The sequence below is a fragment of the Myxine glutinosa genome, chromosome 4 (genome assembly GCF_964187855.1).
Source record: "Myxine glutinosa chromosome 4, kmMyxGlut1.1, whole genome shotgun sequence".
Lineage (NCBI taxonomy): Eukaryota > Metazoa > Chordata > Myxini > Myxiniformes > Myxinidae > Myxine > Myxine glutinosa.
Genome location: NC_136264.1, coordinates 83,025,661 through 83,046,762, shown reverse-complemented (window position 1 = coordinate 83,046,762; position 21,102 = coordinate 83,025,661). Strand labels below are relative to the sequence as shown.

The 21,102-nt window shown below is 43.6% G+C and overlaps 1 protein-coding gene across 2 annotated transcripts in view; it reads right to left on the bottom strand.

Moving 5' to 3' along the window:
- LOC137424934 (protein TASOR) overlaps positions 1-21,102 on the bottom strand; it is a 241,837-nt gene that overhangs the window by 126,830 nt on the left and 93,905 nt on the right. For both annotated transcript variants that reach the window (XM_068112841.2, XM_068112842.2), the window contains 3 exons: positions 16,879-16,994; positions 11,652-11,671; positions 2,755-2,866 (listed from right to left, as the gene is read on the bottom strand). In XM_068112841.2, coding sequence (XP_067968942.2) covers positions 2,755-2,866; positions 11,652-11,671; positions 16,879-16,994 — 248 coding nt within the window. The remainder of the gene's footprint in view (positions 1-2,754; positions 2,867-11,651; positions 11,672-16,878; positions 16,995-21,102) is intronic.

Genomic DNA, 21,102 nt, shown 5'->3' with positions numbered 1-21,102 from the left:
TAAATTTAATATTTCAATACAAATGGGTCATAGATCTTGTGAATGCAATTTCAGATTTTTAGGATAAGGAATTAGATATTTTAGGATAAGGATTGCTTTTAATCCAAGATGGCTGTCATACCATGTGACCGATGACATCACAATTATCATTAAAAAAGCATTCTGCATGGGTGTCACTCCTACCCTGAAAGTTTCGACTCAATCGGACATGTGGTTGCTGAGAAAAACGAGGTTTAGCCTGTACGGACGGACGGACAACCCAAAAACATAATGCCTCTGGTGACTTCGTCAGCAGAGTCATAAAAATTAGGTGGAAATCTTTTTTCCAACTACCAAAGTTATACACAGATATACATTTCTTGTGCATCTATTCATTCTCCATAATGGATAGCATCTATCTATAATTCCAGTAATCTCTGTACGTTTGTACGTTTGTACGTCTGTACGTCTGTTTGTCTGTGACCGCTGTTTCTCGACAACCACGGGTCCGATATACTTTTAACTTGCCAGGTATATTGCTGGGGACCCGAGGATGTGCCTTTTCAAGGTTTCATATTAATCGGACAATTACTTACCGAGCTATGTCCAAAAAACGATTCAACCAATCAGAGAGCAGCGAACTATCGCGTGTGCCGAACGTGGCGGACACACTCTGCCTCGGATGGCACATTTGAGAGCGTATTCATTTATTTCACGTTTGCAAACTATGTTGGCGTTAAACTATGTTTTAAAACTAATAATAAAACTAATAAAAACGAATTTGCGATTCATTCGCTTTCCTGCGCGTTTGTGCACGCGATGGCGATTTCTTTACCAAACTCCGGAAGCCGTTCGCTTTGGACCAAACCATTTCATGTAAATAGAGGGGGGGGATTGTCACCACTCGCAAGCCGTTCGCTTTGGACCAAACCATTTCATGTAAATAGAGGGGGGGGGATATAATTTTAGATATCTATCTATAATTCCAGTAATCTCTGTACGTTTGTACGTCTGTACGTCTGTACGTCTGTACGTCTGTTTGTCTGTGACCGCTGTTTCTCGACAACCACGGGTCCGATATACTTTTAACTTGCCAGGTATATTGCTGGGGACCCGAGGATGTGCCTTTTCAAGGTTTCATATTAATCGGACAATTACTTACCGAGCTATGTCCAAAAAACGATTCAACCAATCAGAGAGCAGCGAACGATCGCGTGTGCCGAACGTGGAGGACACACTCTGCCTCGGATGGCACATTTGAGAGCGTATTCATTTATTTCACGTTTGCAAACTATGTTGGCGTTAAACTATGTTTTAAAACTAATAAAACCGAATTTGCGATTCATTCGCTTTCCTGCGCGTTTGTGCACGCGATGGCGATTTCTTTACCAAACTCCGGAAGCCGTTCGCTTTGGACCAAACCATTGCATGTAAATAGAGGGGGGGGATTGTCACCGTACTCGCAAGCCGTTCGCTTTGGACCAAACCATTTCATGTAAATAGAGGGGGGGGATATAATTTTAGATATAGATATAGTACGGGCAATGCCCTAGTTGAGCAAATTCATCAGCTTATCCAATCAAAAGAAATTGTAGGAGAGAGGTGAAAAAAAAAAAAAAAACAAGAGTGAGAATTGCTTTGCAACACATGTCCCCTACTGGTCCCAATGAATGTTTTTTTTTTTTTTTAACAAATTAAAAAGAAATGATTAAACACCCTGAAATTCAAACTTGTTATGTAACTTTTCATAATAAAGCCATGTACAAAGTTTCATTTGAATATATTAAAGGGTATGGGGGGAAAAAAGTAAAGAAAACTTACCCATGTATAATATGTGATATTTTCTAAGTCTAAAAAAGGCATAAATCCATGAACAATTGGTAAAAACGCCCTGAAACCCAAACTTGTTCTGTAACTTATCATAACTAGGGCATTGCCCGTACTATATCTATATCTAAAATTATATCCCCCCCCCTCTATTTACATGAAATGGTTTGGTCCAAAGCGAACGGCTTGCGAGTACGGTGACAATCCCCCCCCCTCTATTTACATGCAATGGTTTGGTCCAAAGCGAACGGCTTCCGGAGTTTGGTAAAGAAATCGCCATCGCGTGCACAAACGCGCAGGAAAGCGAATGAATCGCAAATTCGGTTTTATTAGTTTTAAAACATAGTTTAACGCCAACATAGTTTGCAAACGTGAAATAAATGAATACGCTCTCAAATGTGCCATCCGAGGCAGAGTGTGTCCTCCACGTTCGGCACACGCGATCGTTCGCTGCTCTCTGATTGGTTGAATCGTTTTTTGGACATAGCTCGGTAAGTAATTGTCCGATTAATATGAAACCTTGAAAAGGCACATCCTCGGGTCCCCAGCAATATACCTGGCAAGTTAAAAGTATATCGGACCCGTGGTTGTCGAGAAACAGCGGTCACAGACAAACGTACAGACGTACAAACGTACAGACGTACAAACAGAGATTACTGGAATTATAGATAGATAAAACCATGTACCAAGCAAGATTCAGTTGAATATGTTATGAGGTATGGAAAATTGCAGAAAACCCCAGATGGGCTGGAGAAACGGACAGACAGACAGAGAGAGCAAACCTACAGTCCGCTCTGGGTAGGGGATGGATAAGCGAGATTTGTAACTACAGCATCCTCATAAATGAAATAGTCTTTTAGATTCAATTAAAAGTTACTATTTATTCTGAACAGCAACAGGTGAAAGATTAACAACATCATAAAGGACTAAACAATAAATTGATCTTACAATTGGACTGGCAGAGTGGCTGCAACCGAGGACCTCAGAACAAAGCCACCAAGACTCGTATTCTGATGAGTCAACTGGCCCTCCCACACATCATACTGTTTGCAGGAAACCCCTGTAAAGAAGAGCAAAGAAGCAGTTATTTGAAATCGCTGCATTATTCAAACAACTTTTAAATATATACCAGTGTCATGCATATACTGTAGGTGAAATCTTAGTCAAATTTATGTTATGGCATGTCATTCTTCATATACAATGTAAACAAGCAAGTTAGAAGTGGAAAAAGTCGTTTTTGTCATCTAATTTATTTTTTGTTATATACGTATAAATATATACCGCATATATACTGTATATATATATATATATATATATATATAAAACACACACACATACACACACACACACACACACACACACGAGCAAAAGTACCCAGCTTCGCCGGGTAACAATGAGTCGCTTCCTGGCGGGAATATGATATCCGTAATCTGGGCTCTTCATCGAGGGGGAATTTTAAAAACATCGCAAGTACACTGCAGCCATGGCGTATCCAAGAAAAATGCCACTTAGGGTGAGATGTCAAATTGACGTACCTCGTGACTTCCCATAAGTCTTTGAATGGTGTGTGTGTCCATGTGTGTGTGTGTGTGTCTCCGTGTGTGTGTGTGTGTGTGTGTGTGTGTGTGTGTGTGTGTGTGTGTGTGTGTGTGTGTTTTTTTAGATTGAAAGCTCAAAGGTCAAAGCTGCATAAAACCATCAATTTTCATTTTGTATTTTTTTTAAAACTATTTTCGTTATTTTGAGCAAAAGGAAGAAGAAAAAGAAGAGGCAGGAGAGGAAGAAGAAGAGGGAGAGGCAGAAGAATAAGAAGAATAAGAAGAAGAGGAAGAAGAATAAAAATATGTCTGAATACAAAATGCATGCGGATCCATTTTGATTTTTGCATTTTGAGATGCTTTCTGGTTTAGCAGTTGCAACACAATTTGTGTTGTTTTAAAGAAAAACCCGAATTTTGAAATCGCGCCATGGCTGGTCAAAGCGATCGGATGCAGGTGGGTGAGCTAGAAGAGGGGTTAGGAGTAACCCAGGATCAAATGGAGGGGAGCAATGAGGAGGGTGGTTGAGGAGGTTTCAGGTGCACAAAATGGCGCGCTCGCGCACGTGGTTGAAGGGTCCCAAAATAGCGGCGCCGCGGAGGGCGAGCCCGCGGTGGCGGCTGGGGACGCTGTGCAAACCGGGTTTGACCTCAGATTATTCTTGACCCAACTGAATGCAAAAATGGATAGGATGGGGGGCGAAATGGGAGCAATGAGGGACGAAGCGAGGGGTACCGGTGAGGAGTTAGACAATAATTTTAAGGGATTAGACAAGAAATTTGGGAAGTTACACAACAAATTTGAGGGGTTAGACAACGGGATAAAAGAGGTGAAAAAGGGGTTAATGGGGGTGGAAAATAGAATGGCTGCCCAGGAGAATCAGATAGAAGGGGTGAAAAATGGGTTGAGGGGGCTAGAAGATAGGATGGAAGACAAATTGCGGGAAATAGGGGAGCAATCCGCCCGAGAAATTAAACAAATAGGAGAGCAGATAGAGGAGGTGAAAATCGGGGTAGAAACCAAACTGGATGCTCAGAGGGATGAATTGGGACAGATGAGGGCGGCATCTACAAAAGAGAGGGAGGAGATGAAAGAGGAGATACGACGAGGTGTAAGTGAGGAGGTCTCGTGGGTACGCGAGGAGGTAAAGCGAGGTGAAAAGCGTATAGAGAAAGAGGTGATGAATAATACGCCTAGGTTACAGGGGGGCATAGAGGGTCTGACGAAGGGAGTAGAACAGCTGACAGTGGGACAAAAGGAGTTAGTGGAGCAGGTACAAAAGAACACTGCGGTACTAGGAGGGTTAAAAGCGCCACAAGGAGACATCAAGGACGACTTAATAGCGACACAGAGGCAATGTCAGATGGTACGTGAGGGACTGACAATGAGGTTGGACGAGGTGACAGAGATAATGGAGACGAAGGACCGGCAGGTGAGGACGCACATAGAAACGGTCAAGGTAGCCTTAGAGGACGAAATTGAGGAAACGCACCGGGAAATAAAAGAGGTGAAGCAAAAATTAGAGGAAGTGGAAGAGGAGGTGAGTGAAATTAAGAAGAGACAGACAGAAACTAAGAGAGAAATACAGGAGGAGGTGATGGAATATGTACAAGGTCGGTGCTCAAATCGTGATGTTGTGCTCGCTAACCAAATAAAGAGTTTGCAGGTGGCGAAGGAGGTGCGGAGACGAGGTGTCAAGGTGAGTTGCGATATATGAGGAAATGTACATGATGTGAGGGGAGCTTCAGTCGGCTTGGGGGTTGATTTGGATCCGGGTGTTCGTGAGAGGCCGTTGGTGAAGTGTGCGACAGGCACGGTGTGCGAAGGAGGAGGTGTGCTAGAATGTCCGACTCTGGGGTGTGTGAGGAAAAAGTGCGCGCCGAGGAGTGAGTGTGCTGTCAAGAGTGAGTTGGTCGAAGCGCATGTGCGAGGGGGCACATGGAAGCGCGGTGTGGTGAGTGTTACAGAGGATGTAACGAGAGAGTGTACACCTGTGGTGAGTGTTACAGAGGAAGTAACGGGAGAGTGTGTGCAAGAGGATGCGCGAGAAAGGTGTGTAATGGACAGGTGCATGGGGAAAGAGTGCGCTGTCAAGAGTAAGGGAGAATGCACGCCTGTGGTGAGTGTTACAGAGGATGTAATGAGAGAGTGTACACCTGTGGTGCGTGTTACGGAGGAAGTAACGGGAGAGTGTGCGCAAGAGGATGCGCGAGAAAGGTGTGTAACGGACAGGTGCATGGGGAAAGAGTGCGCTGTCAAGAGTAAGGGAGAATGCACGCCTGTGGTGAGTGTTACAGAGGATGTAACGGGAGAGGGTGCGCGAGAAAGGTGTGTAACGGACAGGTGCATGAGGAAAGAGTGCGCTGTCGAGAGTAAGGGTGAGTGCGCTGTCAAGAGTGGTGGTGAAAGTAGTGAGAGTGACACGGAGCGTGAGTTGGTTGTGACAGGTGAGAGAGGATGTACACCTGGAATGGAAGGATGCACACCTGGAAGGGTAGAGCGTGTGTGGGAATGCACACTGGAATTGGTCGTGAGGCACGTGGTTGGGTGTGCGAGTGAGAGCACACCTGTGATTGTCACAGAGGAGGGGGTGCGAAGAGGTGTGTTGGTGAGGTGTGCGAACAACGAGTGTGTGCAAAGGTGTTCGGTGGTCAGGTGTGTGACCAAGTCTGTGAGCGGAATGAGTGTACCTAGGTGTGTAAGAGAAGGTGCAATGACGAGGAGCATGGGAACAGCTGGGTGTATGAGCAAGGAACGGGCTGCGGGGTGTAAGCATGCAGGTGAGGCATCGACGGTAACCAGGTTAGCGGTTAGAACGACATTTAGCCGAATCGGGCCCTCGGTGCGCGTCGGGCAGCTTCGCGTGCCGCGAGGACCAGCGGGGATCCGAACCACGGCGGTTTCGAAAGAACCGCCGTACGCGATCCACGCTGGGCCTCGCTTTGAACGGCCGCGTCCGTGCTCCACTAGGCGGAGCGGGCAGCCCGATAGGAAGGGTCGTCATGGCGACCCCTTTTTGTTGAGGCGTTCCGGCAGGTTGAGGTCGGGCCATGGGATGGCTCCGTGCCGAGGTGGTGCGTGGGATCTCGGCCCGGGTAAGCGTCCTTCCCTGCACCGAATGCGGGACGTATCCAGCCGCCGGCACCAAACAACCCGCATTCATTGCTCGGCTTTACGAAGCCGGGCTGTAGAAGTGAATTGGCGCACCGAGAGGCATTAGTAAGTAGACTGTAATGATGAGGATAGTGGTCTGGACCCGAAATAATAAAAACAAAATTTGATGATTGGCAAAGGATTGGCAGAGTGATGATTGGCAGAGGATTGGTAGAGTGATTGGCAAATTTATGATTGGTTGAAATTTGGTGTGCAAAATTGGTAGTGGAACGTCCCCGATGTGATGGGATGGCCAATCCACCATCCCTCACACGGGGGGGGCAAAGGAGCACTAGATTTATGGGGTTTATGGCAGTGAAAACTAGCCCGGGTGGGTTTGGATAATGTGTAGGGCCCTAGAGATTGACATTAGGTAACGTTAAGGTTAGGTAGTGACAAGGATACCTGTAGTGGGGACGCAGGTAGATTAGAGTGGATGATAATGACGAGGGAGCGCAATAGTTTAAAGGGACGACTGGGAAGCGCGAGTTTCAGATGGGAGTAGGTAGATGAGATGATGCCGTGTGTATGGTTAAAAGGTGTGATTGCACAGGTGTGCAACTGGACAGGTGTATGGAGCAGTGTATGAGGGAGTAGTGGTGATTGCGTATTGTGCTGACCAAATGGTCCAGGAAGAGGAGGAGGGTGCAGGTGGCACCAGGTGTGAGTGCACAGGTGTGCAACTACAGGTGAATGGAGAATGGTTGTGTGAAATACATGGTTGTATGGAATAAATGGTATGGAGTATATGGAGTATTGGAATGGATGGTCGTGGAGTGAGTATGGTGGAAACTATGGAGCGGAGTGGATGGTGCGAAGGTGTGAATGGGGGAAGGATGGACCCCCATCACGAATACCCGGGGCGGGTAGTGTAAGTGTTAGGTAGAGGGTATAGGTAAATTGTGGTTGGATATTGGCATCTGTGGTGCGGGTGAGAGAATGGTATTTGGATGGGTGCATTAGTGTTGTGGAAATGGCTGGGCGTGTTGCCTGTTAGTGTGTGTAGTTGGTTTGGGCACTCCACCACTGTGAGGATGTCGGCCAGGTGAGGCCGCAGGTGGGCTCTGGGAGCCGGTAGAGTTGTTGTGGATGGGGCCCGAGGATCCGGAGGACGGACCCGGGTAGCCCAGTGCCAGAGGGCACCGAGTGGGGTGACAGAGCCAGGAGGGGCCTTCCCCAGTTAGATAGGTTAGGTAAGGAGCAGGTAAGCTCGGGTGGCAACTACAGTGGTGGAGGTGTGCAGGTGGGTAGACCTGCTGGGAGAGCTGCACGACCCAGCCCAGAAATTGTGCAAGGGCACCGGGAGATGAATCGGGGGAGTGAGACCCCAAATTGAGAAGCACCACAGTTTGGTCAATGGGAATTGGTTTTTAGAACCCATAGTGTAAGATGGCCAATGGATTGGCAGGGAAAGACCCCGGGTAGAGTAAAGTGTGTTAATGTCATTTAGAGGATAGTTAGGCTTGAAGTCTCCTCGCACCATCTACATCCACTCACCTGAGGTGACGTAACTCCACACCATGCCATGTTTTATTATTTTTGGGCAAATGTTTGGATTGTGAGACGCATCATGACGTGGGTGTGACATTGTGCTTGATGTTCCATCTCTTCCTCCTTATGAGGATTTATGATGGATTGGGTGATGGCAAATTTTGAAGTACAGGGAGTGGAAACGAATTTGGTATAGGGGAAAAATGGGGAAGACGTGACAGTAGTGACGAATTTGTAAATGTGTAGATTTTGTAAATATGGGGTAAGGGCAAGGGTAGAGTAGGTGACAGGGGGGTGACGTACGGAAGGGACGAGCTTTTCTCACTTCGCTCTCCGTACGCATTTCACCTTGCATTGCCTTATTGATGTGTACCCTTGTGACCTTACCCCTCGCTCATCTGTCTTCCCCCCTTTTGTCTCCCACATGACCTGTGCGCCATTGGGCGCCGAGGGGAGCGTGCGTGAGTCGGCCATTGTGCGCCCGGAACTCCCAGAACCAGCTGTCTGCATCGATGCACCACATTATGGACCACATGTCTGTGGCCGAGCACCACTTATGGACCCCATGGGTTGGGGCATGGCCCCTCTGCTGGAACCGGCCATGAGGGCCCGAAATCTTGCTGGCGGACCTTGATCACAGGGCACCGATGCCCCACAGGTGAACCACACTAGTCGGCCCTGTGGGCCATAAATAAAATAAATAAAAATGGACACGTTGGGTGCATTTTATTGCAAATAGGCCACCAGCAAAGGAAAAAGACAACAACTGGAAGAAATAATAATAGCCAGCAGAGGGAGCCGAAGAGCAAGAGATCACCTGCAGGGTTAGGGGTTGTTGTTTTTATTTTTATTCAGTGAACAGTGATGACTGTGCACCGATTGGTGCTTGAGGGTGTGTTGGTGCGTTATGGGTGCTTTCATGGTGCATCGATGCAGAGCAGACTGTCTCCCCCCCCAGAAAGAACAATCACAGGTCCTGGGTTAGTCTTGTAAATAAAAGTAGTGTCACTGTAAATAATGCTCCCCACCGTCAGTGTGTAGTTTGAAGACCATTCCGCAATTCGGTTAACTGTGGGCGTGAGTCTGTTAGGCAGGGTGCAATGGAGCAGCGGGACATATTTATCTATGTTTTAAAACTGTCGCACTCAGGGTCAGGTTAAAAGTAGAGGGAACTACACCTACGTGTCACACTAAATTAAAGTTATAGGCCCGGGCCGTGCCTAAGAGGAGGAGGGTGCAGTGTTGCGGATATGAGGATTGTATGTTTTTGATTGTGTGTATTGTATTGGAAATTGCTGTGTAACATTGTTGATTATGGCCCCTCCTGCCTCCAGAGTTGTGTAAAGGTAAAAAGGGCGTCCCGGTAGTTAATTCCATGAAACACCACATTGAAGGACACTATAATACCCTTGTTCAGTAGTTTATATCCTTATTATGTGTTTTAGGGTAAGGCCTTGTCTTCCATTAACATGACACTCCATTGCACCAAGTGAAAGAGATAGATTCCCTTCATTCCCATTCCCAAAAACCTCCATTTCCCCTTTCGTCGATTGCCATTCGCCTAGCCAACCAACAATTGCCACCATTGACCACGAGGCAGGGTTGGGGAAGAAAGGCGGGGCCCCACCTCGTCATAGAGGGGAGGAGTGAGTCAGCCCCACTCAACCAACCACGAACAAGGGGTTGGATTTGGAGAGGGTGTGGAGAGAAACATCAGGGAGGTTCGCGAAGGTTGAGGGGCGGGGCCTATATAACCCGCCGCGGGACGTTCCCCAAGGAGATGAGCTGAGAAAAGAGATGAGCTTTTACAGAGATGAGCTGAGAGGAGAGATGAGCTATGACAAGAGCTGAGTTGTGAGGTCCAAAAGCAGAGATCATCCAGGGAAGCACAAAGCCTGCTATTCGTCGCCTTGCTCGCCAGCAGCAGCGTCTACAGCAGCAACAAGACTCGACAGCCGCTTGGGGCCTGGACGGCGGTTTTGAGCAGGGCCGCGAAGGAACGGCGGCTGCCCAACGCGCCGATTCGTGCTGCCGGACCCATTGGACTTTCCTCTCCTTCCAGCCAATTCCTATCATCATTCCCCGTGTGAGTCGTCTTTGTTTGTTCTGTCCTGGGTAGTTAATTAAGTCTGTATAAGCTAGTAATTTTCACTGTGTCACCTGCTTTTTCATGTCCCCTGTAAATAACCGTGACTGCTCTTTTTGCTTGTGTGTGTAAATAATAAATCCCGTTACTCTTCTGTACGTCTTCTTCTTCCTCTTTACATTCGGTCGCTTTAGAGTTTTCCCACATTGAATATCTGTGGCGCGATACGGCCAACGTTTGGGTGAATTGGGGAAACTGTTCGGCCGCGGTGCCTTCGCTCGGCAAACAACATCCTTATCCGCGGACCGTAACAATATATATATAATTTTATTTTTATTTTTTTTAATAAGTTTTTTTTCTTAATGCTATTAAGCATTGTAAAGGTAGAAGCCTTTTATTCAGTGAAGATTCAGTTTGGGGTATTGAAAAGGAGAAGGGATAGGGAATGAAGGAGAAACTGTGCACACCAGATCAAATTTCTTTTTTTTTCTGTTGATGATTTTTTATCTTTTAAAGTGAAGAAGTTTTATGTTGATTGGAATTTATTTTTTGCAGTGAGAAGGGGTGCATGGTTAAGCTGAGGAAGCAGAAGTGACAATACCATTAAAAATGCCCCCAGGAGGAATAAATAGCACCGCAAAGCTAGCGTAACCCCTCAGCCCATGTATGGTGGAAACCAATTTCAAGATGGCTGCCATGGCGGCCATATTGAAAATCGCAGCATGCCCATTTTCGAAAGGAACCTTCCTCAACTCAACCCCAACACACACTGCAAAAATGGATTTAATCGGACAAGCCGTTCTCCTTGAAATTGACGGAAACCAAAAGTTGACTGACACCCGGACGACAATACCCCTTAGCCCAATTTAGCCTGAGGGGTGAAAAGGAGTGAAAACGAAGCACATGTGGTCATTATCTGTTAAAGGTGCGGTCAAAGACCGAAGCAACAATTCAACTAGCCCAGCCCTAAATAAAGTAGGCTGGATTTTACCAGGGACACAAATTCGACAATTCAACACAGCAAGGTATGGTTTGGCACAGAAAAAATGGATGAACCCACAACCAGCAAAACAGGATTTAAAATAAAACAGTAAAACACCATGTATCTGGTCCGGGAAACTGAGCTTTGTTGAGCCGGAGGTCGGAACTCACGAACCAGCAACACAAGTGGAGCAACCCAAAACCGGAAATGGAATGATATAGTAGTTTGCATTGCATACCGATTGTGGTTATAGCAAATGCGTAGCCATCAAAGTAAGGTGATATCTGTACAATTCCAGAAATACCCAATGATCAATCCTGCTAGTGAAGCGTGGTGTTGATCTGCATTGGCCGACAGGAAGAACAATGGATGGAATCAAGACCTTGATTGAGGTATGCTAACCGCCATGGTAAGCAAGAGGCCGACACTTAATCCCCAAACAGCCTCGTCATGCTTCCCACAGCAGTTAGCATAACTCAAACAACCTTCTGTTGATTTTATCCATTGATCAATCCAAACAATTGACAACTCAGAAACACAATACAGTACATTGAAAATAAATAAAAACAAATAAATAAGGAAACTGAAAACACACCTTTGTGCCAAGAACTTGACCTGAAACAACAACAACAAAAAAGGTTAGACATTTAAAAAAAAAAAAAATTGGAATGTAAAACATTTATTTTGCTTTTACATTGCCTCTCCTTCAACCACCAGCCAGCTGTCAAGTGATCTCTTGTTTCCCTGAAATATTCCCATTCCCAAAACTATCCACATTCCCAAAGCTCATTAGTTCATCTAGCGTTAATTGGACCTGTGAATAATGAGGTGTTATGCCAGTCTCCTGTGGGTCTACTCAAAAAAGAAAGGGTCACGAGGGAGGCACATTCAGCAGATAATGAGGCAAAAATCGGTGCACTTGATTGCATCCCAACAAAACAATGTCGATGGTGTCCACTAAAGGATCAATGTTTTTTTGAATTGACTTGGATGATGTTGTAGTATGAAGGATTATTTAAAAGCTGTTTTATTTCAATCTTTGTGGGTTTTTAAAAGGATTATTGCATCAAAGTGTGTTCCTGATCTACGTGGTGAACAATGGAAAAACTAAGAATGTCCGAAGTTTTAATACAATTAAGAATTAAGAATGGCCAATGAAGAAACATTATCGGATAAACGTTTAAAAGCTAAATTTCAATCCAATAAGTGAATGTGGTAAATCTCCATTTCAAATGCTTCCGACGATTATAGCATTAATAACATTTAATTCCGCCAGATTTATTAAAGCTATTATTCTAACAAAGATGTAACACTACGATAGTTCTCTACTTTTCCAAAAGGAAACAGACTACAGTGACTGGTTAATGTGTAGGAAAAAAATGCGTGAAACTTGTTACCTCCACCACCATACACCAGTTTTCACCTGTTTGTTTGTGAGCAGGATATCTCAAAAAAGTTATGGACGGATTTGGACGAAACTTGGTGGATGAGTTGTGTGTGTGCCAAGGACAAATCATTTCGATTTTGGTGAAGATCCAGCTCTGGATACGGATCCATATCCGGATCGTTTGGTGAAGATCCGGATTTTAAAGTGATTCTTCACCACCGAGAGATCAGGCCAAAACTATATTTAGCATGATACTTCAAAAGGTTAGAAACAAATTCAGATGAAACTTTTTGGACAAGTTGCGTAGGTGATAAGAACAAGCAATTCAATTTTAGTTAAGGTCTGGATGCAGATCCGGCCTATCCGTGGGATACAAAATACAAACTGTTCAGCCTGGTGAAGGTATGCATTCTACCGAGTGGCGTTCTAGTTACCTTCGCAAAAGCGGAAGGTTATGTTTTGATCGCTGTGTATTTATTTGTATGTCTGTGTGTGTGTGTGTGTGTGTATGTTATTCGCATAACTCAAAAAGTATTCAACCGAATTGCATGAAATTTGGTGGGATGATTGGTTATTATACGGGACACATTTGATTAGATTTTGGGAGCAATCGGGTCAAAGGTCAAGGTCAAGGTCACGAAAAGGTCAAAATCGTATTTTTACCATAGCGCGGTCAATTTTTATCCAATTGGCATGCAACTAATGCCAAAATGTTCAGAATTCAATGCCCGATCTTGTGATATACGACATGACCCAGTGAAGACATTACCCTTGTTAGCGGTTGGGGGTCAAAGGTCAGGGGGGTCACGACCTTGCAAAATGTGCGTTTTTTGTCATAACTCGGTCAATTCTTATCCGATTTGCATGAAATCAGCACCAAACTGTTCACTGTTCTGTTCCCTACACTCCCATGCCAAGTACAGAACAGTAGCTGCGGCGAAGGTATGCGCTCTACCGAGTGCCCGTTCTAGTTAATATTATGCCATTGTTCGCATGCATTTCCTTCTGAGAGGAGAAAGATACATCTTTGAACCCTCAATAATACTGAGAGCTCACTAAACCATCTATGTCTTGCCCTCAATTGTGAGTTGTGATCATTAAAAATCCTAAGAAAGCTTATACAAGTAGGCTTTAGGTTTGCAATTATCCTCATCAATCCTTCCTTGGCACACCTGAACTCCTATCCACATCCTATTGATGGAGTACCACTCTCTCATGCCTCGCATCTTTCTGAGCTTGACGCTATGGAGACCAAGGCCTTCAAGATCACTGGAATCTCCTGTGATGAAACTGAGCATATGCACCTATCATTTCCACATTGCAGACAGGTCATTGGTCTCCCAGGCTTCTACCGCCTCCTTTCTCCTGGACTTGCACCCTCTGCTCTCTTTGTCTCTCCCCTCCCCTCCCCCCCCCCCCCCCCCCATCCCAAGGTTTCTGCAGGGTATATGTGATCCACCATCTATCTGGTGAAACTTCTGGTGAAACTCCCAAAATCCAGAACCATTACACCACCACTTACATAGTCCCCTTTTTTTCCTGCCTGTAGAATCAACTTCCACATTCTCTTCAATCTCATTCTTCCCTCCAGGTCTTCAAGACAACTGTTCACCACCCACTAAGATCATCCCCAATCCAAAACTGTGATACTTTCTACACTCGTTAGCCCCCGCTTCCAAATTCCCAGTTTTTCCTTCAGTATCCATCCATCCTGCCTTTCCTGCCCCCCATTGTTTGTCTACGTCTACCTCCATCTTGTGCTTCAACTCTGCTGTTTTTACCCCCCACCCATCTCCACTGTTGCTTTTGTTCTGTTGCACCCTGATCCATTCAGCATACAAGCTCTTCCATGAGCCTCAACTCTGATACACAAAAAAAATTTAAAATGTAATATTGATGAAAATGGAATAGGATTGTCAATTGTATTCCTTTTCTATTTTTATGTAAGAAACATCATAATAATATAATCTTTATGCCTGAACATTTGTTTGAGTTGGCTTCCTCTTTATAATGAATTGATTAAAAAAATGAGTACAGTACTGCACTGTATGTTTCAAGGAGAGTGATATAAAATTGCCAGCAATAAAAAAGCAGTACAAATGGTCTTGGTTTGGAATCAATTGAAATATTTGTTCCTTCATTACCTTTTGTATGCTAAGCATGAGGATATCAAATCAAGTCAGTTGGTGATTGAGAAGAGTAATTGAAGGAGAGCACAATGCAATGTTGGACTCAACCAAACAAACGAAGGCGCAAGCATGTATGACTAACTGAGCTATTCTTTAATACACTTTGTTGTATTTGCATTTTATTTATGGAATGGATAGTAATACTACAACACCTCAAGTCTGGGGGAATTAACCCATCCATAATGTTGGGGGAATTAAGCCGTCCGTAAGGACGGATTCTTCACTAGTGTTGACAAATTCATTAATTAGGCATTTTTACCTGATTAAAGGCCTACTTATATTTGAAGGATACCATTAAAAATGCCCACAAGAGTATCAACAAGACAATGGTTGTTGAAGAATAATAACCTAAAGCTAAACTATAAACAACCTGTGAGACCAACAATGTTAAGGTAAGAGGGCATGACATCATCAATGATATATAATCTGCAAACATTGGGGTTGGTCGAAACCGTATTTTTGCTACTTCATATATATATATATACATATATATATGGTTGAGGCTTGTGCAGGAGCTTTTGCATAGGAAATTTATAAACAAACACTCTAATTTGCATTTAACACACATTGTATGCAGATGCAAATACAGGATAAAATTTTGTTTGTGCAACAGAAATGAAGAAGAGGTAAAGGCATACAGATGATGCCGCTGATGTGCACAAATATAATTTACTAATGCAAGCATTACAAAGGCTGCAGTGTCAAAACACAATCAACAAAAGTACTTTAGAATGCTAAATACAATACTATGTACCAGTATACATCTTTTAATGCATAAAATATGAAGCGTGGCAAAAAAGGTTTTCATAATAAAGCAGACTTTGGAGAAACCATACCTGATGCAGATTTGACCAACATATTCTTGAAAAAGTTCTCCATCAGAAAGAACGTCTGGTCTCATGATAAGAGCTTACAATTTTATGAGGTAACCAATCAAACACTGCCTGAAACCATTAAACTACGAAAGGCAAAAATAAAAGATGAAAGCTTGGGAAAGCCTGACATTGAAAGAAGCAAAGCACTAGGTTTTATTCAGCTATTCTAATGAATCTCTTTCCTAAGGCTGGGACTGAATAATGATACCACAAGCCACACTGCAGCTCTTGCAACACATTTTAATGGGAGGTATTCTATTGAGAGTAATTGTGGTGGGGATTTTCTCAGCATTAACAAGCAGGAAGATGTCCTGGCTGTTATTGTAGTCCAAACATGATCCCTCATGTTTAAAAACAGCAGATTGAGCATTTTGCAAATCCTTTGAGACAAGTGCAGCACACTTTATTTTACTCACGATATTAATACTCTTGGGGATCTATTTATTGCTCCCATCGTAGATGAGCTAATTGCTTACACAAAGCAAATGATGTCACAGGCAGTCCCAATATTCCAGTCAATGCTGCCATACATTATCCGCAAATACTGTACTCACATTTAGGTTACCCACAAATTATTAATTTTGGGAGAGTTTAGAGTTTTGGGTAAGATTATTGCAATCAAGTTTTTCTCCGATTGAGGAATTTCGAAATAGCTAAGCATCCACTATATTTTTTTGGCAAATGAGATGTAACGTGACATTAAATGGAGAAAGAGTGCAGGGCGAAAAAGGCTTATTTGGAGCAAGGACTCATGTGTAATCAAACAACAAGGTGGAAAAAATAGATATATAAAATAGGAATTGATGCAAGCGCATCCATGGATATGGCTATGCCTGCATTACAGGTTGTTTTTTTGTATACAAAGTCGAGGCTCGTGTAAGAGCCAAGAGGTCAACCCAATGTTATGTTTAATCTCAAATGTCACATGAAAATTAAAGGTCAGATGAGAGAGTGCGAGAGAGAAAAGAAAGATAAGTAGAAGAGAGACACAATCAGATGCTTCTAACCTTAATTATGGTCTGCAAAATGATTTGCAAAGGGCATGTAACCTTTGACATGCTGAACTCAAATCTATACTTGTGAAAGTTTTAGTTGAAATTGCTTCAGGAGTTCACAAGTTATATTGGTCACAAACATTTACAATTACAGGTCACAAACCTTTATACCTTTTGAGCCCATTATCGAATTAGTTCATCTTTGTATTACAAGCCTACTTGTGCCAAGTTTGGTTTAAATCTCTGCAGTGGTTCACGAGTTATTGTGGAATCAAAATAACTGATAATACGTACGGACAGACAACCCAAAAACATAATGCCTCCTTCCTGTCTTTGGCTGTGGTGGAATAAAAAAAACAAAAAAACAGGAATATACCCAAAAGCTGGTTTCCTCTGGTTGCCTCCTTCGTACTCAAATGACAATATGGCGTAGGGACAGATGTGTCGTGGGCGGTCACACATGTCCAGGTCTCCAAACTCGTATAGATAGTACTGGGAATGAGCAAGAAAAACGCAACATAAGCTTCAACAATACTAATCCACATCAGCAAGTCATATTTCAACACAAGAGATTTCTCCTCTTTTCAGCCAGTGCCTTAACACATACTTACTCAAATAATTTAAATTTTGTCTGATGCATACAACATACAGTATATACCATGCTCAATTCAACAGGATGAATATGTGGACCAAAGTGCTTTAAGGTTGTTGTACCAACCATGAATTCCTGATAACTTTGCACAAACACGTCTGTCATGTTTTGTCCTCTCAGGCAAAAAAATTGGAAATTTGGGAACAAGGAAAGATTGGTCAAAAGGTTCCTCCCAACATATAGGGAGCTAGGAAAAGGATCGTCAATAATGGCATATATTGCTAGTGATGTCAAAGAACAGGCATAGTACCATTTATTTATTTAAAAAAAAAAAAAAAAAACGTGCAAATATCGTGTTCACAGCCTCATAAGATGCTCTTTGAAAAAGCCTACAGTAAAATTTAAATGTGCAAATGACATTTTGTTGAACAGATTCGCAAAAATTTACGATGTTCATGTAAATAAAAATTAATTAAAAAATAAAAAAACAATGAAGATTCATTCACAGAATTTGTCTATTTCATTTGATTCTGAAAACAGGATTTCACCATTAAAATAATAATTAAATAAATAAATAATAAGAACAATAATAATAATTTCTTTCATAATAATATATCTATATATATCTATATATATACATATCTATATATCTATATAATATATATATATATATATATCAATCCCTGGTGTTGGGCTAGCGGCTAGGGTGCCGGCTTAGGATCCGAGGATCCTGGGTTCGAATCTCGGTCGATCGCCGAATTAACGCCAGGGGGGTTGACTCAGCCTGTCATCCTTCCGAGGTCGGCTAATTGAGTACCAGTTCACTGGTAATTCCCTGTTTGTCGTTGAAGGCGGCAAAAAGGGTTGGCGTCAGGAAGGGCATCCGGCCGTAAAACATTGCTTCAAAAAGGGGACCAAAAAACAACAACTACCACGGTCCCCGAAAAGGCCAACCCCCGCTTTGCGGGGAAAAATGGCCTCTAAACGGTGGTTTTTATATATATATCTATATATATATATCTATATATATATCTATATATATATATATATATATCTATATATATATATATATATATATATATATATATATATATATATATATATATATATATATATATATATATATATATATATATATATACACACACACACACACACACTCACTTGGTTGCTGTAACCTGAAAAATAAAACAGTCATTCAGTGAATATGCTTTCTTATATTATATTGCTACTATTTTTAATTCCATGTTAATTCGTAATCATGTTAATGTCTTGAATTTCCCCTTTATAATTGGTGCAAATGCAAATTTTGTGAAGCAGCTGGCACACAGTCTGCTCACTTCATCACGCTGTTTGAAGGTAGCAAGGGAAGAAAGGGAGAGGGCAGCACAGCTCCTCATATGTTAAGGGAGTATTAGGCCATACCTGTTGAATCAAACTCAAGTATACTTAAATATGCAGACAGTTATTCCACACCAAGGATTGTTGTGTGCAACAGGCATTTTAAGGCCATTTTCCCTGCTAGAACGGGGGTTAGCCTTGCGGGCCCCATGAAAATCTTCTCCATTTTGCCCTATTTTCTGCATCTCCCCTTGTTAACCCCCTTGCCCGCAATTTCTTCTTCCACCACCTTTCGCCAAGTCTTTCTCGGTCTTCCCCGTCATCTACTTCCTTCTGCATTCATTTCCATCACTCTTCTCAAACAGTCACTTTCATCCTTCCTCAACACGTGACCAAACCATCTCAACCTGTTTCTCTTCACAGCATCCATCACAGGCTCTATTCCCATCATCTTTTGCAATTCATCATTTGTCTTCCTCTCTCTCAACGACACTCCACACATCCACCAAACCATTTGCATTTCCACCCTTTCCAACCTTCGTTGTTGCTCTACGTTCATTACCCATGTCTCGCTCCCATAAATCATAACACGTCTCACACATGCAGCATACACCTTTCCCTTCAGCTTCAACGACACTCCCCTCATCATCAGCACGCCACTCAGTTCCCGAAACTTCTTCCATGCACATCTCACTCTTGCAACCGTTGCCGAGTCTGATCCACCTTCTCCATTCAGCATGTCTCCGAGGTAGCAAAATGTTTTCACACCTTCCAGCTTCACGCCGTCTCCAAGATCCAACTCAACATTTCCTCCATCTGCAGCTCCCTCTGTGCACACCTTACATTTGAATGTAGCTGCCACACTGGTTAATAATACGTAGATGGGCTGCAGGAACGTATGTACCAAGGTACTTTGCAAGGGTGCGGCTGTGCCGCTGATGCAGTTCCCCCTGCGAGTTAGGACAGAATTTACAATTTGCACCAGGGGCGCTGGCAATAGCTCGCATACTCTTTGTGAGGGACACCGTGGGGTCTTGTGGGGTCTTTGAGGGACACCGTGGGATATTTGAGGGACACCGTGGCATATTTGAGGGACACCGTGGGATATTTGAGGAACACCGTGGGATATTTGAGGGACACCGGCGAGGCGAGTGCGGGCAGACGGGATGCCTACTTAACGTCTATCCGAGGGATGGATCACACAATGTTGGGTCGCCCTACCTGTGAAGCATCGGGATGACAGTTTATAACGGGGTCAGGATTCGAACCCAGGCTAGACCCTGTGGAAGTATAGATAAATATATGTCATATTTGTTAGGGTAGTTGGATTGTACTGCAATGTAAAGGATTCTCAAGTCATGCAAGGAGGGGGTGCCGGGAGCTTGGAGCAAGCGGTCGGCTATCTGGGGAATAACCTTGTGACCTCGGACAATGCGAGGAGAGGTAGAGTGCTGACTTGCTCAGATTGTGGATAAGAGTTAATTGTTCCAGATGTCCGAATGGCACCGGGAAGGCTGGCGTTAGTGACTTCGGCATTCCACTAGAGCGAGATGAAAGGAGCAAAGATCTATTTAACTACCATGCTCCGAGAAGAAACTGAACTGGTCATCGGAAGAAGCAGGAGAGCAGAAGGAAGACGACGCGACGCGCGACGTCGCATCATGTGTTCTATTTTAAAGGATAACTATATTTTCGTGTAAATATTCGTTGCAAGATTTTAATACATCTATATTTAAACTGAGTGAGTTTTAATGAGTCTCATTGAGTTTTGGCTGAGAAGTGTCCAAAAAGATGTCACAACAAAGTTCCCTAACAAGTGGTGGCCTTGTACGTGGTTGCAACGCTGGAGGAGGTTGGCTCATCGTATTCGCTTTGAAAACGTCCGATTTTTCAAGGTATGGAGCGTTTGTCTGTGTATTATCTTGCCAACCTCAGAAAGTGTCTGTAAACTGAACCTGGTGTGGCCGAATTTGGACGCAGATAAGTTATTGTCTATGTATCATAAGTATTTTGTATGCGAACATGATTTTCCATTCAGCGATTGAATACGGGGCTAAATTGCGCTGTTCACGTGTGATTTGGCTCGTAAATTACGTGCTGCAACTCATTACCAAAGCCGAGCGGTTGTCTGACATGCGCGTTCGCACGAACACAAAACTATTAATATCTCTGAAACGGCTGGTTCGATTTTTATAAAATAAATTTCCTTTTGTAGAGTAGAACCGTGAGCCCACAACGATATCCATCACGACTTTGATAGACTTATTTTGCGCCAGTAAATGCAATTTTACATAGCGATGGCCATCGTGCTGCATAAATTATCATAAATTATCCGCGGCACGTATCATGACGTCACTCCGTGATGCTCAAACAGGGACGCGAAGTGCGTTCGCACGTACCGCCAAGCTCAGTGACCGCTTCGCGGATCGAAGGGTGGGTAAATGCTGAGCACACGTACATGGTACGTGCGGGCCGCACGAATCAGTGCGGGCAGCATGAATTAGCACAGGTAACGCACGTAAACCATCGCTCCGCAGTCCGTCTGACGCGCGCACAAAAAGCGCGGCACCTAGATAGATATCTGTTATTGTTTAGTGTTCAAGCTTGACAATGGGCGAATGGGTAAATGCGTTTGGGACAAGACCTAATGGCCATAGGTTCGAATCC